We start from the raw sequence: 16942 nt of genomic DNA on the forward strand, positions 1-16942 counted from the left end.
AGATGAAGTGAAGACAAGGCCGCGCTCGCAGCTTGACCTTCTCCCAAGTTGAGCGTTTGTTCCCCATACGTGGCAAGGAGGGGATCGTGTTCAACGACATTTGGTAGTTTGCATTCTTTCCTTCTTGAAAGATGACACGCAAGTGACAAAGATGGGCTGAGGGGGCTTTGGGGCTGAAGGCTACGGGCTTCACACCCGACAAAATAGGCCAATATGTTAAATAAAAATGTGACACTTGATCTGCTTCGCTGCCCGGGGGTGCTTATATGGAGGAAATACAAATATAGATGTCTCCTCAGCAATGCTCCCGGCCTTGAGCTCTCATCGCCGAGCTCAGACATTTGTTCCCGTCTCGGCTCTTTTTGTGGACGCCGCCTTGGTTATGGGACGCGCGTCGAGGATCTCGTTTCATAAAAGGGCTTACGCTAAGACGGCAGCCCTGCCTCAGAAGTTATATATGTAATTGTAAACATCTCCATTCTTCGTGACCTACATGGCCAACTTCGATGAGGGGATGTCCGTTTATAGCTCTGTGTGAAACAACGAAAGAAGAAGGAATGCTCGAGTTTGAAATAATAAAGTATACACATGTATGTGTCTGTATATACTGTATATTATATGTACTGTATACTTATCGACAGTATACATGCAAATGTATGGTATATACAGTATATATATATATATATATATATATATATATATATATATATATATATATATATATATATATATATATATATATATATATATACTGTGCATTATTTAAAAGTCTCTGAGACTCAAATTTAGTTTTTGTACTTTTATTTTCATTTCTGAGCAAAAAAATGGCTCATAATAAATCAATTTGGAATAGTTGGGGATTCTCATTTCATTGTTGCAAACCCGCAACGTCTACCTGGAAAGGGTTAAGGCAAACACACCTGTTATCTCGTTTGAATGTGTCAAAAGCAGATTTAAAAAAAAAGGGATCTAAGAGTAAGCTATGTGCCTGACAATTTGCACAGTTTTTTCCACAATTTTATTTTAGTCGCGCTAGAGATTCATATTAACCAAATTGACAGTAAGATTGTTTGAAAAAGTATCAAGAGACTGCCTATTATCAATTTAACAAGTAGGTATTTGTACGTTATTCGCTAATGGGTCTATTTTGATCACATGACCTTGACCGGCACGAAGAAAAACTGTCAGGTCACTTGACTGTCACTAACATTAACGCCACGCGCGCCAAGATTTACAGCTGCCTTAACCTGGACGTCTTTCACATGATAACAGGCAACACTTGAGCCTCGGGTTATTTTGGAGGCTTGATGCGTACTCCTGACACTTTGACACAGAATATATCACCTATAACTCCGTCGCTCATTTACCTGATCTGATGCATAGAGTTAAATGAGCGGCATGCTCGATCTGTTGCTACGCTTACAACTGTTATTTATAATTTAATATTCAAGGCGCATTGTCGATCTGGAGATTCGCCAGTACGAACAGTCTCATATTACAGTTACAACTAATTAAAATTTTAAAAGCGTCGCCCCCAAGAAACACAAGCAAAACAAAGGTGATTAAATTGCTGGTAGATTTATTTAGTTACACACTGGACAAAAAGATCATATTGTATGATTTCTTGCAGTGTTATTATTGTGACGGATGATCATTCTTCAGCATCCTTTCCCTTTGAAGCAACACAGAAAAGACCATGAGACATTGACGAGTCGAAGTCATACAACGACGACGTATGAAGCTCTGGGAAATGAAAGCGACGTACCCTGGCAAAGTCGCGGCTCTTGGCCCTCAGCTTGTTGACCTGCGACTCGGCAATGTCGGCTCGCTCCTGAGCCTCCTCCATCTCATGTTGGACCTTCCTGTACCTGGTCAGGTGGGCGTTGGCCTGCTCCTCCTACACAGATTTTACAGGCCCGTATAAATCTTGGGTGGACAAAACGCTCAGTTCCTAGTCATTTCACTGTTCACATTTGAAAGAAAATACAAAGTCAATTCATCTCGATTGTTGATTATTTCTTGTCACCAGAAATGTGAAAAAATGAGCTGTATGCTGTGACTAAAGTATGTGTATGGATTTTTTTTTTTTTTATTAAAAAAATGGTTAATTCAATGTAAATAGTAAACCAGCAATTTTGTGGTAGATAAGAAAATGAAAACATTACTTGTACTGTATATTTATTATGCTTTATTGCAAAAGGAAATGTGCTAAGTAAAATACGGATCCATTTAGTATACCTACAAAAGTATGTGTATGGATTCTTTATGGATTCATTGCAAATAATAAACTGGAACAATTAGACATTTATGTTTATGCATTTGGGAATACATATAAAATATTTTTTATTTCGTGCTGAATTGCAAATGATTTATTGTTATTATTATTAACATTATAAGTAGTACATATTTATTTTCAATAGAAATATGCCAAATAAAATCTTTTATGAATCCAGTTATTGTAACTACAAGTATCTGTAAGTATGTGTATGGATTTTTTAAATTTAATAATTGGTCTATTTATTGCAAATAATAAAGTGGCAATTTTTGTTGAGTAATTTTATACATGTTCAGATCAATTTCAACAAATATTTGTTTTCATTTGTGGTCAGTTAAAATATAAAAAAAAATAAAATATGCTGTACATTTAACATGTATTTTATATATTTGGTTGATTATAATTTCACAGAATATAAATTTAATAATCAATTTCCTCCTGAGAGCCATCCTATTCATTCGTGTCCACTGACTGACTGGAGCTTCTCCATTAAGTCCTTGTGTGCTCAGAAGAGGACATCCTGGCCTTTCCAATGATGTTTCATGTGCTTGCTGTCTTCCTGAGACAAAATGGACTTAAAGGTGGACACAATTGAACGGGTTGGCTCTCAGAAATATATCGGGTACCATCCATCCATACATCCACCACTTGGGGCACGGGTTTGATTGCGCCTACCCCAACATGAAGCCAATCACAGAGGAACTTGCAGACAAACGTATCTTTTGGAATCTTTGATGAAACTACCGTAAGTGAACCTTGAGGAAAAACGTTTAACCCACCCCCTTGGGCTAACACTTTTTCTCCAGCACTTACAGAGTCCTCGCATTGCCTCTTGTAGGCCTTGACTTTCAGCTGCAGCTTGTCCACCAGATCCTGAAGTCTTGCAATGTTCTTCTTATCCTCTTCAGTCTGAAGGGAGCACACAAGGATATGCGTTTAGTGTCTAAATGTAACAAACTTAACGTACTAATAAACAGCACCCATGTGGTTATTTATAGTGATTTTATTTTTGGTTATGGTTTATAGGGCCTTGTGACATGGAGGTGTTTTATGCCCTCTAGAGGTGTAAAACATGTTCTACATCCAGTCAGTTGTACAGTACAGTAGATCATTACCTGATAAGTCAGCTCTTTCACTCGCCGTTCGTACTTGCGGACACCTTTGATAGCTTCGGCACCTCTTTTCTGTTCAGCCTCCACCTCTGATTCCAGCTCCCTCACCTTCAGTATAAAAAGATCCAAAGTGGGCAACAATTTTGAGATCACGTCACGTGTTTGTTTGATATGGTTTTAAAAGCTTAAAAACATTCAGAGATCCAAACACGGTAATCAATCAATGTAATTAATTTATTTTAATCTCACCTAAACTTTTCTTTTTCTCCAAAAACCTTTTTTTTGTTTTAATTTAGGTACATTGTATTATTGTACCAGATCAAAATATTTATACATGACAGCATAAAAGTGGCTGAAGTTTAATTTGGCAAAGAGCTTTGCTAGGTCTCGCTAAATTAGCCTCTATGTTGCTATAGTTAGCTGTGCCTGCAGTCGTAGCTTGGTACTTTGCATTTATGAGGTAGGCTAAACTTAAGCTCTTTATGGAAAGCAAGCTCCTTCTTACAAAGAATGCATATCACTCTACCTTTATCAAAGCGCGGTTAGTGTTTTTTTTTTTTAAAGCTAAATTGACCATTTATGGGACCGGCAACTCTTCTCCTTCTGCCCTCCCACCCTTTAAAGGAGCCTATCAGCAGTTGAAGTCGAACACGACAGCCAACCAGTGTCCACTTCAGGGTGAGATTGACTTTTGTTGGCCAGTCAAACACAAGGAACCCAATGCATAAAAAGATCTATTCAGCATAAAGTAGTAAATTAGAGATTAAAAATTATATTCATGTGAATAAAACAATATTTTTTTAAAACTAATCAAATACTAACACAAATACAACCCAAAAATGTACAGAAAATAATGTATGTAAAATGTAAAATCTGTATTTTAATATATGTGCTTTTTAAGAGGAAAGCGACATGGGAGGAGCATATGCAAATGAGTTTAGCCTTCTGGCTGTGATTTATCAAACCAGATACATTGCACCAGCTGATTTTTGCTTCTTTAAATAGCGCGTCTGAAAGTGCAAAGCAGCATGTTATGTGGTGCCGGCGCAGTGCAGGGGAATGAGAACCGGCGAGCAGAACTCTGCTTGTGTAAATCATGTTTAAATGTTAACAAAAACGATCATCAATTCAGCGACGGAATTTCGCGATACTGAATGCTCAAAGGACTAACTCGGAGCCCGACATAACTCCCTGATAATGATGGCAAAATGTTTTGATCTTAGTCCTTTCAAGTCAACCTACCCGAGCCTCGAGTTTTTGGAGCTGTTTCTTGCCCCCCTTGAGAGCCAGGGTCTCAGCCTCGTCCAAACGGTGCTGCAGGTCTTTGACTGTCACTTCCAGGTTCTTTTTCATCCTCTCCAAATGAGAGCTGGTGTCCTGCTCCTTCTTCAGCTCCTCTGCCATCATGGCAGCCTTCACACGGAGGAGTCGTGTCAAGGAGAGCAATATGCAAATGAGCAACAACATTCCAATTGGGGAGATTTACAGGTATTCAGTATTGGATGAAAACATAAAGACTTGAGGAGCCGTATATTCAATTTGAGTGTAGGTTTAAGGCGATCTGCGTCCATTTTTACAGGCAAATAAAGTCTGTGCCTTATGTCACGAATGAAATCGCAGCAAGGTGACTCACATCAGTGATGGCCTTCTTTGCCTTTTCTTCTGCATTCCTCGCTTCCTGGACGCAGTCCTCCACTTCACCCTGAACTTGAACAAGGTCTGCCTCCAACTTCCTTTTAGTGTTTATAAGATTTGTATTCTGGATGAAAAGGAGCAAACAATATCAGGCTTGCAAACACAACATAAAAATGTTCCTATTTCAATAATAAGGATGATAGTGTAGTCGGTACCTGCGAGTGGAGCAGCGTCACGCGCTCGCTGGCATCAGTCAGCTCCTGTTCAGCCACTTTGCGGCTTCTGTCCGTCTGTTCCAGAGTCACTCGCAGCTCCTCGATCTCAGCCAGCATCAGGTTGTTCCTGCGCTCCACCATGGCGACCTGTTCCTTCATGTCTGCGTGAGCCCTCAGAGCCTCGTCCAGATGCAGCTGAGCGTCCTGGATTCCAGACGATCAATTTTTTGTTGAAAAATCAACCTTTTTAGAGACACTACCATACTCAAAGCTATCTTGTAAGCGTAAAATCGACAGTTATATGGAAATAGACCGACCTCACTCAGAATCAGAAAAGCCTTCTCTGCAGCACAATCGGAAGGACTGACCAACCTTTACAGCACCAATTCTAATCATAATTTATTTGTTACATGATAATGTCTTAATTTATTCTCTTCTTTCCTGTCTTATCTCTTGGCTAATTAACTTTTAGGATGTGTATGTGGATTTGTTGTTGTTGTTTTGTCTAATCACATTTCAGCCTCTTTGTGTTGCCATGTTGATTGAATTTGTCCAGGGGCCTTCAGAATCAGAAGTGCTAGCCTCCTATATTCAACTACATGAGCAATGTGACTGCTTCTGTAATCGATTCGATTTCAAATTTGAGCTTGACTTTAATGACATCAGCATATTTCTGACCTGATTGGTTTGGCAGAGATGAAAGTTGTTACAGCAAACTTCCACCCAATTTATTTGCTGTTTTATGTTTAATTAAATGTTGATTAAGCACTGTAGGCAGTTTTTTTTTTTTTTTTTTAATGCGGGTTGGCCAGGGTGTGACACACTATCTCACTGGAGGACGGGCAAGGCTAGCCATGCATGCATGCGTGTATGCATCATTCTTTGTCATAACTCAGACAAAAAAATCAGAGGGGTGAATGAAAAAGGAGAGACTTGGACTGTGTGTACCTTGAGTTGTCCCTGGACATTCCTCAGCTGTTTCTGGGCCTCAGCTGCCTGTCGGTTGGCATGGCTCAGTTGAATCTCCATCTCGTTCAGGTCTCCCTCCATCTTCTTCTTGATTCTCAGGGCATCGTTCCTGCTCCTGATTTCAGCATCCAAAGTGGTCTGCATGGCTTCAATCACGCGCTGACTGTTCCTCTTGATCTGCTCCATCTCCTCGTCCTTCTCCGCAAGCTTTCTGTCGATCTCGCTCTTGACTTGGGTGAGCTCCAGCTGAATACGAATGATCTTAGATTCTTCGTGCTCCAGTGTGGCCTGTGACGGTTGAAGAAATTGTTTACCGCATTCGAGATTTAACATGAGGCTCAAGACTGGCATGTCGTTTTGAGTACCTCTGCTTCCTCAAGAGCTGTTTGGATTTCGGCTCTTTCGCTCTCCGCGAGCTTTTTGCCTTTTTCCAACTCATGAATCGTCTTTGATGACTCTCCAATCTGCTCAGTCAAATCAGTAATTTCCTCTGTTGGGAAAATGAAGAGCAATATTTCAACAAATCCATTGCCTATGCATTTTGTCAAAAGCAAAGTCTTATACACTCCAATAAATGGACTTTGGATATTCATCACTTCTGAAAGAACGTTTTACGTTGCAGATTCTTGTTTTCTCTCTTCAGGGTCTCCAAGTGGTCCAAAGATTCTTCATAGGAGTTCTTCAGTTTGAACATCTCAGTACTGAGAGAGCGGGCCTCCTTCAGAGCTCCCTCCAACTCAGCCTGGCTCTCCTCATATTTCTGCTTCCACTCAGCCAGGATCTAAATGCATCAAAATCCAAGAGGTGCCTTCAGTCACCTCATGTTGAAATAACAAACTGCCAAATGTTCTATACAAAATATGAGAGGACCTTGTCAAAGTTCCTTTGCTTCTTGTCAAGGGTGGCAGCAACAGCATTAGCTCTCTCCACGTCAATCATCAGATCTTCCACTTCGCCAAGCAGCCTCTGCTTGGTCTTTTCCAGAGAGGCACACTTTGAGTTAACAGCCTCGATGGACTCCTCAGCATCCTGGAGACGCTGGGCAAGCTTTTTCCTGTTGAAAGCGTTTCATACAAAAGTGTCATCATGTAAGTACTTATGCTGTGGTTTTCATGACTTACTTGGCCTCCTCCAGCTCCTCAGTGCGCTGAATAGCATCCGTCTCATATTTGGTTCTCCACTGAGCAACCTCACTGTTGGCCTTGGACATGGCTCGCTGCAGCTCAGCTTTGGCCTCCATTTCCTCCTCGTACTGCTCGCGAAGAAGGTCGCAGTCGTGACGGGAGGACTGAACAGCGTGGGCCAGGGCGTTCTTGGACTTTTAAAAACATAAGCAGGATAATCATGACCAAGGAATACGCAAGACTCTATGAGAAGTTCAAGACTACAGTGCCACAACGTACCTTTGTTTCTTCCTCAAGGGCTCTTTTCAGCTCTTCTAACTGATGAATGTAAGCCTGCTTGCCTCTGGTAAGCTGGGAAACAAGAGATTCCTTTTCCTCCAATTGACGACCAATTTCCCCTGAAAGAAAAAAAAGTGCGACCACTTATATAACTTTGGAAGGCTGATTTATTTTTTATTTTTCATGTTATAGTTCTGGTTGCCTTTTTTTTTTTAATATGGAGGAAAATACCCTGTCAATGTTATTTCAATATTTAAACATAGAATATGTTTGAAAATAAATGGTTAATAAAAAAGTATTGTTTGCCCGGATAACATCTTTGTACATCTTAGTATTTTTCAGACAACTTTATGATGCGGATGATGCTTTATAACCTACGGCTCCTAATTCGCAGATGCGTATTTTGAAAAGTTGAATTGACGAGTTTGAAGGCGTTTGCAAATTTTTCACTGATAACGTTTGTGTGATTAAACTTTTTAAACTGTTTTTTTTTTTTTGCTGTAACACCAGACCAATTTGGACTCACCGTTTTCAGTCGTCAGTCTTGCTCTTTGAACATTGATGTCATTAAATTGTCGCAGATGCTCTTCATGCTTGCACTTGAATTCACTGAGTTGATCTTCCAGGGAACGGCACATTTTCTCCAGGTTGCCCTGAAGAATAATAAGGCAACCAAACAGTTGTACAGTTAAGTACACTGCGGAAATGATGAACAAGGATTTAGTCTCACGCTTAGCTGTAAGTGAACTTTACTTTGGACTTTGCAATGGCCTCCATGTTGCTGCTGAGGTCGTCAATCTCCATCTTGTATTCGCTCTTCTCCTTCTCCAGCTTCTGTTTGACCCGCTGAAGGTTATCGATCTGCTCGCCAAGCTCAGCCACGCTGTCAGCCTGTTTCTTGCGGAGAGCGGCGGCGGTGGCCTCGTGCTGCAGGGTGGACTCCTCCAGGTCACGCCGCAGCTTCTGGAACTCGGCCTCGCGCTTCTTGTTCATCTCGATCTGGACCGAAGTGGCCCCGCCGGCCTCTTCAAGACGCTCGCTGATCTCTTCAAGTTCCCTGGCGAGATCAGACCTTTGCTTCTCCACCTTGGCGCGAGCGGCCCGCTCGGCTTCAATCTCCTCCTCGAGCTCCTCAATGCGGGCCTGTGATCGGATTTAATACATGGTTGTGTGTGAATCACTAATTAATCAACAAATCCAATGCTACATTTCACTTTACCTGCAGTTCTTTTATTTTCTTATGAAGCTGAATACCGATTGATTGCTCATCCTCGATCTTGCCCAGAAGCTGGCTCATCTCAAAGTCCCTCCTAAGTAGGTAATATATTTTTATGATTAGACCAAACACAATATGAAAGATGAAGTCAACTGAACAATGATTTTCACATACTTTTTGATTTTCTCATCAGACTGCTGCTTGTCATTTTCCAGATCCATGATGGTCTCATGAGCCAGCTTCAGGTCGCCTTCCAGCTTCCTCTTGGATCGCTCAAGATCCATGCGGAGCTTCTTTTCTTGCTCCAGGGAGCCTTCAAGCTAGCGAATATGTTGTGTAAAAATGTGTTTGAAGGAATTCTTTTACACTCTATGTAAAATGTGCATTGAAACATTCTCAAGTCTCACATCGTCCACTTGCTGCTCCAGCTTGGCCTTGGCTTTTGTCAGAGTATTGACTTTGTCTTCCTCTGCTTGAAGGTCATCAAGGGTCTGCTGGTGGGCCTCTTGGAGGGCTTTCTTCTCCTTGGATAACTTGGCAATAGACTCATCTTGGGAAGCCATCTCCTCAACGAGGTTTTTGACCTATATCACCACGGTTTGTTGGGTTATAGTTATTTGCAAATAGCAGTATCTCCATTTGAGATGAAATATACACCGACCTTGTTCTCGGTGGCGTGCTTTTCCTTCTCAACTTTGGCCAGGGTTAGCTCTAAGTCATCAATGTCTTTCTTCAACTCAGAGCACTCGTCCTCCAGCTTCCTCTTCTTTGCCGTCAGCTCAGCGTTCACCTCCTCTTCATCCTCCAGCCTCTCGGAAGCCTCTTTGACTTTGGCCTCGAGCTGGATTTTGGCTTTGATGAGACCTTCACACCTTTCTTCTGCATCAGCGAGGGTTTCTCCCTCCTGCAGTCACCATGAAATAAAAAGTCAACAGTCTTCATAGTTATATTGTATTATCACGTTCATGCCGATTTCACGTACAGACTGAATTTGCAGCTGCAAGTCATTCTTCTCCTGCAGGAGAGAAACCATCTTCTCCTCCAGTTCCTTCTTCTTGGCCAAGGCCTTTGCGAGATCCTCTTTGGTTTTCTCAAAGTCCTCCTTCATTTGGGCCATCTCCTTTTCCGTCTCGGCGCTCTTGAGCAGAGGCTTAATCTTGAAGTACAACTTCATCCATGGCCAGTGTTTGACATTCATGAATGAGCGGATGTTATACTGGATGGAGTAAATGGATTCTCTACCATCGAAGAAAAAAAAAGTGGTTAAATTGGGGTGATGAATGAACTGGACTTTGATGTTACAGTGTTGTGTTGAAATGTTGTAATGTGCAAACCAATCAACGTCTTAGCTCATCCATACTTCTAAAATATTCAATTAAGTAGGCAGCATCATATACCTCCTCTCCATCATCTTAACGAACTCGCGTCTCATGACGTAGCCTCTGCATAGAGCCTGAGTCATAGTCACCAGTTCAACCAATTTCTCATCTCTCATCTCCTCCAAGGTACCCAGCAGTCCAGCCTTGAAGAACACCTGTTGAGTGGCAAAGAGATTCAGTTGTAAACCATCTCAAGATACAAAAACTACCATCATACCACAAAGTTCCTCAAAGTGAGCATAGCTCACCTTGGTATGGCCAAACTTGTACTGTGAGTGATCAACATTGATGGATCCCAGGAGTTTCTCTGAGGCCTTCTTGTTGTCGATGAAATGTCCCTCTGGGATGACGCTAGCATTCAATACTTTGTATCTGAAAAAAAAAATGTAGTACGGAGGATTTTCATAAGAGATTCATTGAAAGTGGTTTGGTCCACCAAGCTACCTTTGCTTGAAGTCACCATAGAGGATTCTGCTGGGGAAACCTTTCCTGCAGATCCTGATGCCCTCCAGTACACCGTTACAACGCAGCTGATGGATGACCAGGTGATTCTCCATCAGACCTTAAACAATAAACGTCTTTGATATGAAGGACACCACACAAGTGCGTCTGAGTTGAGTAATGGCAGAAGTTGAGACGCACCTGGTGTTTTTGTCTCATTTGGAATTAAACAGCGCACAAAATGAGGGTGAGTGCTCCTTAAATTGGTCATCAACTTTCCTAAATTTTCCTGAAATTGGGGGAAAGCATTTGCTTTGTAATATAAGTGGATAAAACATTTTCCTTTTATAGAACAACTTACTCTAAAGAGAGCCGAGACAGTCTGAAATGAACCTCCCTTCTTCTTGCCACCTTTCTTTGCACCTTTTGCATCTGTAAGGGATTTCAACTTTGATATTATGCATTTCTTAATTCTGACAAACAGTTGCACGTGCCAATACAACCGTTTGACTTTTCTATTTGAGAAATCGTACCATCTGTACGTACCATCTGATGAATGCGATAAAAAGAGCAAAGCCAAGAGCTTCATCGAGGACTTCTGGTAGAGCTGAACGACCGAGTCATTCAGGGGGTCCTTGTTCTTGTCCAGCCAGCCGTTGACATTGTAGTCGACAGTGCCGGCATAGTGAATGAGGGCAAAGTGGGCCTCGGCTTTGCCTTTGGTTGGCTTTGGCTTCTGGAAGGGGGCGCTTTTGCCAAGATGCTGGTCATACAGCTTGTTCTTGAAGGTTGTGTCTGAAGCCTTGGGGAACATGCACTCCTCTTCAAGGATGGAGAAGATGCCCATTGGCTGGAATGACATTTGGGCTTTGATTATTGTACCAACCTGTTTGTTTCTGAGTGGAGATGGTTTATTCGAGTACCTTCTCAATAAGCTCAATGCAGGCGGCCAAGTCCATGCCGAAGTCAATGAACTCCCATTCGATGCCTTCTTTCTTGTACTCCTCTTGCTCCAGGACAAACATGTGGTGGTTGAAAAACTGTTGCAGTTTCTCATTGGTGAAGTTGATGCACAGCTGCTCCAAGCTGTTGAACTTTCAAGGAGATTCAAGACAAAGTTTTATTTTTCACTGCTAGTGTGAGTATGCGGTAACATGTGCTTATGCGGTGTTAACTTACATCAAAAATTTCAAATCCAGCAATATCCAGCACACCAATGAAAAAGTTACGGGGCTGCTTAGTATCAAGCATCTCATTGATTCTGACCACCATCCACAAGAACATCTTCTCGTAGACAGCTTTGCTGAGAGCCATAACAGCATTGTGAACCTACAAGTCAAGAAACGACGGTATAAAGGCCGTTTGGAATCACTCCTTGAACGCGTAGCACACATCTCAAAAGTACCTGAGGCACAGTTTGACCTTTAACAACCATTTCGTTGCCGACTTTGACTCTTGGGTAACACAAAGCCTTGAGCATATCAGCCGAGTTGAGGCCCATGAGGTAGGCGATTTTATCGGCCACTAACGAAAACAGACAGCACAAAAGATTATCATATCATGTGCCAAGATCTGCTGGTAAAATTAGGGTACATGCCACAGGCTCCAGACTATGCAAAGACCTGTCTGCTGAGAAAGATCAACATCAACATCCCTTCATACACAATGTAACTGGAGAACATAACAGGAATGGATAAAAGGTCTTAACATACAGTAGCAGTCAAATTTCTGAACACGGCCTTCTACGCACTTCATAATGATGGCTATAAAAGTCTACACATGCACAAGAAAAATGTGTCTAAGAGTTACCCTCAGTGCCATCAGGCTCAGCTTGCTCTTCTCGCTGTTTCTGCTTGAACTTCATATTTCCATGATGCATTACAGCTCCGGTTAGCTTGTAAATGCTCACTTTCTCTTCTGCAGTAAAGCCCAGGATATCAATGGCGGTCTGCAGCACAAACAACAAAACATGTTAGTTATCTCTGTTGTGAGTTCTAAAATGCATATGTGATCTCTTTGATCCCTCGAAATGGAGTCGCTGCTCTTATTGTGGACGGCTATAAAATTACACATGGTGTCATTGATGTCGGGATTTTAAAATATTTATAGTACTCACGTCAGTGGCGACAAATTCTTCCACATCATTGATGCTCTTGACACTAATTTCACCCTGACTTATCATGGGATAGTCGTAAGGGTTAGTGGTGATGAGCAGCGCCTCTGAAAAATATTTGTACGTGATTCAGAATGAGTCTGTTGCAATGGTTAAAGTAAAGAATGTTCAGAGGTTCAAGTGGCACAAACCTAGCAGCTCAGGTTTATGGCCTGTTGTGAGTTGGTAGAAGATGTGGTAACTCCTCTCAGCGGACAGCTGGAAAGTCACTCGAGACTTCTCAAGCAGGTCTGCGTAAAAAAAGAAGGAATAAAGTCAGTTGAAAATAGTTCAGTGCAGTAATCTAACAATTTGGAGGGCAGATGAAAGAACCTTACATGTTTCAATATCTGCCGAAGCCAACTTTCCAGTTGTTCCAAAATGGATCCTGATAAATTTACCCTACAAAGAATGTCGGTAGAATTTAACAAGAGGAATACTATACCATTGCAAAACAGAAATATTGAGCATGGAAACACTTACAAAACGGGATGAGTTGTCATTCCTCACAGTTTTGGCATTACCATAAGCCTCCAGCAGGGGATTTGCTGCGATGATTTGATCCTCCAGTGACCCCTAAAAATCAGACACGAATTAAACTTTTACTATTACTGTTACTCCACACTGTTAACACATAGATAGATAGATGGATAGATAGCCAGACAGACAGATAGATAAATGTATTACCTGCATTTTACTACTAGATTGCTCTTGCTTTTTTCCTGAAGACACTGCAATTGTTGCAAAGTACTGGATGACACGTTTGGTGTTTACAGTCTTTCCTGCGCCGGATTCTCCGCTGTAATAGAACCAATGTTAAGCTATAATTATACATGCACGTCAGATAGTGAACGAAACTAAAAAGATGCAATTGATGAATGCATTTGGGCCTAGTCTAAAACCTGCAGGAACGATCAATGCTAATGTTGCCAATGGCGTTCTTTTATTGCTGGTAGCATTAAGCTAGCCTATCTCAACATAACGTAGTTTGTTTCAAATACGAAATATTTAATGCGCATTATTTTACATTTAGTTTGACAGTCAATTTCAACAGGGAATGTCATTTATAAGCTTGAAAGCACTTTTTTGATGTAATGTATGTATTTTTACTGGTTTACATTACTGGTTATTGGTTGAGTTGGACTCAGTTAACTTTTAACATAAGTGTTTGTATCTCAAGTTTGCACCTGCAAGTCAAAGCAGAAATGTCAGGGAAATGATGGCTCCTATCTCAAAAAACTCATAAATTGGGTCCTTTGTGCCTCAAGGCCGCAATGTTTATCAAAAAGAAGTAATAAAATCCACCTACGTAATCAGAATTGACTGGTTCTCCCGATCTGTTGAAAGAAGGAAGTTTCACAGATTAATTAATTTCTGAATAACAGTATTGTTACATTTCATTTAGTTGTAAAATAGTCTGCTTCTTGTAAGAACATGATTCTGTTATATGTTTCTATTCATCAGAAATGTCCATCATTTCAATTTTTTTGACACAAACATTTACCATCGTATGAGTCTTTTATTAACCAGTCCTAGACATTTGAAAATTGCCGGATAAATTGCCAATGTTAAATATGTTACTTTTTTTTTTTCAGCTTGTCAAAGAAATGTTTGACGCATGCAAGGATTCTGTTTGATAGAGGATAGTTTTCATAGCTTCAGTAGAGGATGCTAAATGATACCTTGGAGCATGAACTGATAGGCGTTGTCAGAGATGGAGAAGATGTGGGGTGGGGCCTCAATCCTCTTTTTGCCTCTGTATCCTGAGACGACAACTGTGTCATACACCGGGAGCCACTTGTAGGGGTTGACGGTGACACAGAACAGCCCGGAGTAGGTCTGTTGAGAGAGAAGGGATTATTACCAACACACATCCGTCAACAGGTCGGGGGTGACAAATACTTTCGACTCACGTAGATCATCCATGCTGCATAGCGCTCTTTGAGGTTATACAGCACAGCAGGCTCACTGAGGTGGGTCATCATGGCCATGTCCTCAATTTTGTCAAACTTGGGTGGATTCATTGGGAAGATGTCATCATCTTTGACAGTGATATTCTGCCACCAAACAGGAAAGGAAAACGCATGAATGAAAGACATACGAGGATATGAAAAAGGTAAAGTTTAGTTTGAGTCAACCGGCTTTTTACCTTCCCGCCCTTGATTTCCACCGTAGCTTTGCCCCCCTCCTTTTTCAGCAGTTTGCCCTTCACATACATCTCAGTGGGTTCAGCCACAAAGTAAGCTGTTTTGGCATCAAAGGGAGTGTTTTGAGCCTCGAGCCTCTCTCGTTCTGGCTTGCGGAGGTAGATGGCCGCCGAGCCGAAACACTCCATTTCTGGGTCCCCGCTCATGGTGCCTCTGAGGAAAAAATACAAAGGGATGACTTGCTGAGAAAAAGAGTTACTTAAATGGCAAATAATTGCCAACGCACCTTTATCCTGCAGTGATGCAGCTGCTGTGTACTATAGATAGTAAAGTACTGTAACAGAACAAAGAAGATAAAGTTGCAAACCTCAGGCAAAATCCTTTGGAAGAGAATAATACAACACTCACCTTGGTTGGCAGCCTATCAGTCCAAACCTTTGGAGACGCCCGAGCGTCGGACTTTTATACTGTTATCTGTGGCCACCAAGGAGGAGCAGCCCTCCAGTTTAGGTCAATGAGCTTGTCTTGTAAGAATGGTATCAGATGGCCTCCCCAACTCATCATCGCACCAGTTGTGATGATGATGTGGGGAAGCCATCTGAAAGAAAAACAAAACTACGCATTCCTGTCCTGAAAAGATATGCGGGCGTGTGAACAAACTTTTCGCTGATAATCATATTTTGCATGTTTCGGTTGAACAATTAGTTATTTTACATAACTTTGACGTTTGAAATACCATGGAATTTACAGTAAGTGGAAATGCAAAGGGCCTATTATTGCATCGCTTGAAATCATTACGTATTAACAGCAGAGCATTTCCATTGTTCACATTGCATTGTTCATTGTGGCCGACAAATGAAAGCGCTATCTCATCAAGCAGACATTTGGCAGTGACATTGTTTCAGACATCTCTTGTGCAGAGCAGCCAAGAGCTTGGTTGAGGCTAATTTAAGATACCATTATGGTACATTATGCTGTTGTGCTTTCTCTCCAAAAGAAAGATGACACCAAAAAGGCTTCACAAATATTTCCATGCGCTGCGATTAGGTTGCAATAAAATTTGATATTCTATACGTCTGGATTTTCTATACGGTCTTATTGGGATTTAACGCAAATAGCGTTCACAATTCACAAATGCCCGAGAGGTTACTCTTCCAATTGTTTATAAATTCATTGAAGGCTTCTGCTAATTGCGCGCCAGCTGTATTTCAGCACCACAGACCCTGCAGGAAAAGTGTCCAGTCTGGGAAGCTTCCTATTCTGGGTTCAGGTTATTCACTTTGCGTCGCTGTCCTAACATCTTTAGGAGCAGAATTTTAGAAGTGGTAGGAAAGGGAGGAAAATGTTTTCTGTGTATCTTAATCAGCACAATAAGTGCATAGACTTAGACAGTTCTTTGGGGAAGATACAAGGCATGAAAAAAGGTAAGTTGCAGTTTTTTTTTACAATCAGTGATTCATGATTAGGGAAAGATGTACAGCTTGAACAAAAATATGTTGAATATTTATGGTTGCATTTTGACTCACTTTTTATATCAAAGTATGTTTTTTTTTCTTAACTATATTTAATTATGAGTACTAATATTATTAAAGCTATGCAGCTTTAATAGCCACTATTCCTTGTGGATAGTGAAAAAAAGTGATGTGAAAGGGTGTGAAATAAAATTTTAAATTTTCTTTGAAAGAATTAGTCTGTGCGTGCTTTTTGGGTAATTTCTTTTTTTATGGGGGCGTGGTTTCAAGTTTTTCAAGTACCCAAAGAACAGAACCAACTGTAGTATGTCACTCAAACACAATTGCAATTACACATTTACTTTTCCTTTCTAATCTTTTTTTTTTTTTTCAAAACAGGGATGGAATTCTCACCATTATGTGGTAAGAATGTTTACCTTTTTGTAGTTATAGTGATAATGCTCAATGACATAAACCAATAAGCCTCACAGGTCAGATAAATGCTGTAATCTTCTTCCTTTAATAATATTACAAAAGCAAAAAAATC

The 16942-nt window shown here is 41.0% G+C and overlaps 1 protein-coding gene across 1 annotated transcript; it reads right to left on the reverse strand.

Annotated features, from left to right (window-relative positions):
• Nucleotides 1-1562: 1562 nt before the first annotated feature.
• Nucleotides 1563-15373, reverse strand: LOC148419226 (myosin heavy chain, fast skeletal muscle-like). Its single transcript, XM_088422745.1, has 41 exons — nt 15353-15373; nt 15231-15278; nt 14947-15157; nt 14711-14854; nt 14480-14636; nt 14107-14134; nt 13485-13596; nt 13281-13373; nt 13136-13199; nt 12950-13048; nt 12762-12865; nt 12455-12593; nt 12051-12169; nt 11825-11974; nt 11569-11739; nt 11192-11495; nt 11007-11077; nt 10847-10934; nt 10649-10766; nt 10453-10576; nt 10223-10359; nt 9808-10063; nt 9487-9729; nt 9233-9409; nt 9000-9145; nt 8829-8919; nt 8363-8752; nt 8136-8262; nt 7610-7728; nt 7328-7524; nt 7077-7260; nt 6822-6987; nt 6572-6696; nt 6186-6494; nt 5238-5441; nt 5021-5146; nt 4630-4800; nt 3391-3495; nt 3089-3184; nt 1766-1897; nt 1563-1672 (listed from the first exon to the last, which is right to left on the reverse strand). The coding sequence occupies exons 3-41, from the start codon at nt 15148-15150 to the stop codon at nt 1652-1654; spliced, it is 5811 nt and encodes a 1936-aa protein (XP_088278871.1). The 5' UTR covers nt 15151-15157; nt 15231-15278; nt 15353-15373; the 3' UTR covers nt 1563-1651.
• Between the last annotated feature and the right edge of the window lie 1569 nt (nt 15374-16942).

This window comes from Hippichthys cyanospilos, chromosome 9, assembly GCF_059441005.1.
Source record: "Hippichthys cyanospilos isolate Australia breed blue-spotted pipefish chromosome 9, RoL_Hcya_1.0, whole genome shotgun sequence".
Taxonomy (NCBI): Eukaryota; Metazoa; Chordata; class Actinopteri; order Syngnathiformes; family Syngnathidae; genus Hippichthys; species Hippichthys cyanospilos.

Coding starts and splice junctions, on each gene's coding strand:
- LOC148419226 (XM_088422745.1), bottom strand. CDS start 15,150: ATGAGCGGGGACCCAGAAATGGAGTGTTTCGGCTCGGCGGCCATCTAC. Junction 11,496..11,568: donor GCATTGAGCTTATTGAGAAG/GTACTCGAATAA, acceptor ATGTCATTCCAG/CCAATGGGCATCTTCTCCAT. Junction 8,920..8,999: donor TCTGATGAGAAAATCAAAAA/GTATGTGAAAAT, acceptor TTACCTACTTAG/GAGGGACTTTGAGATGAGCC.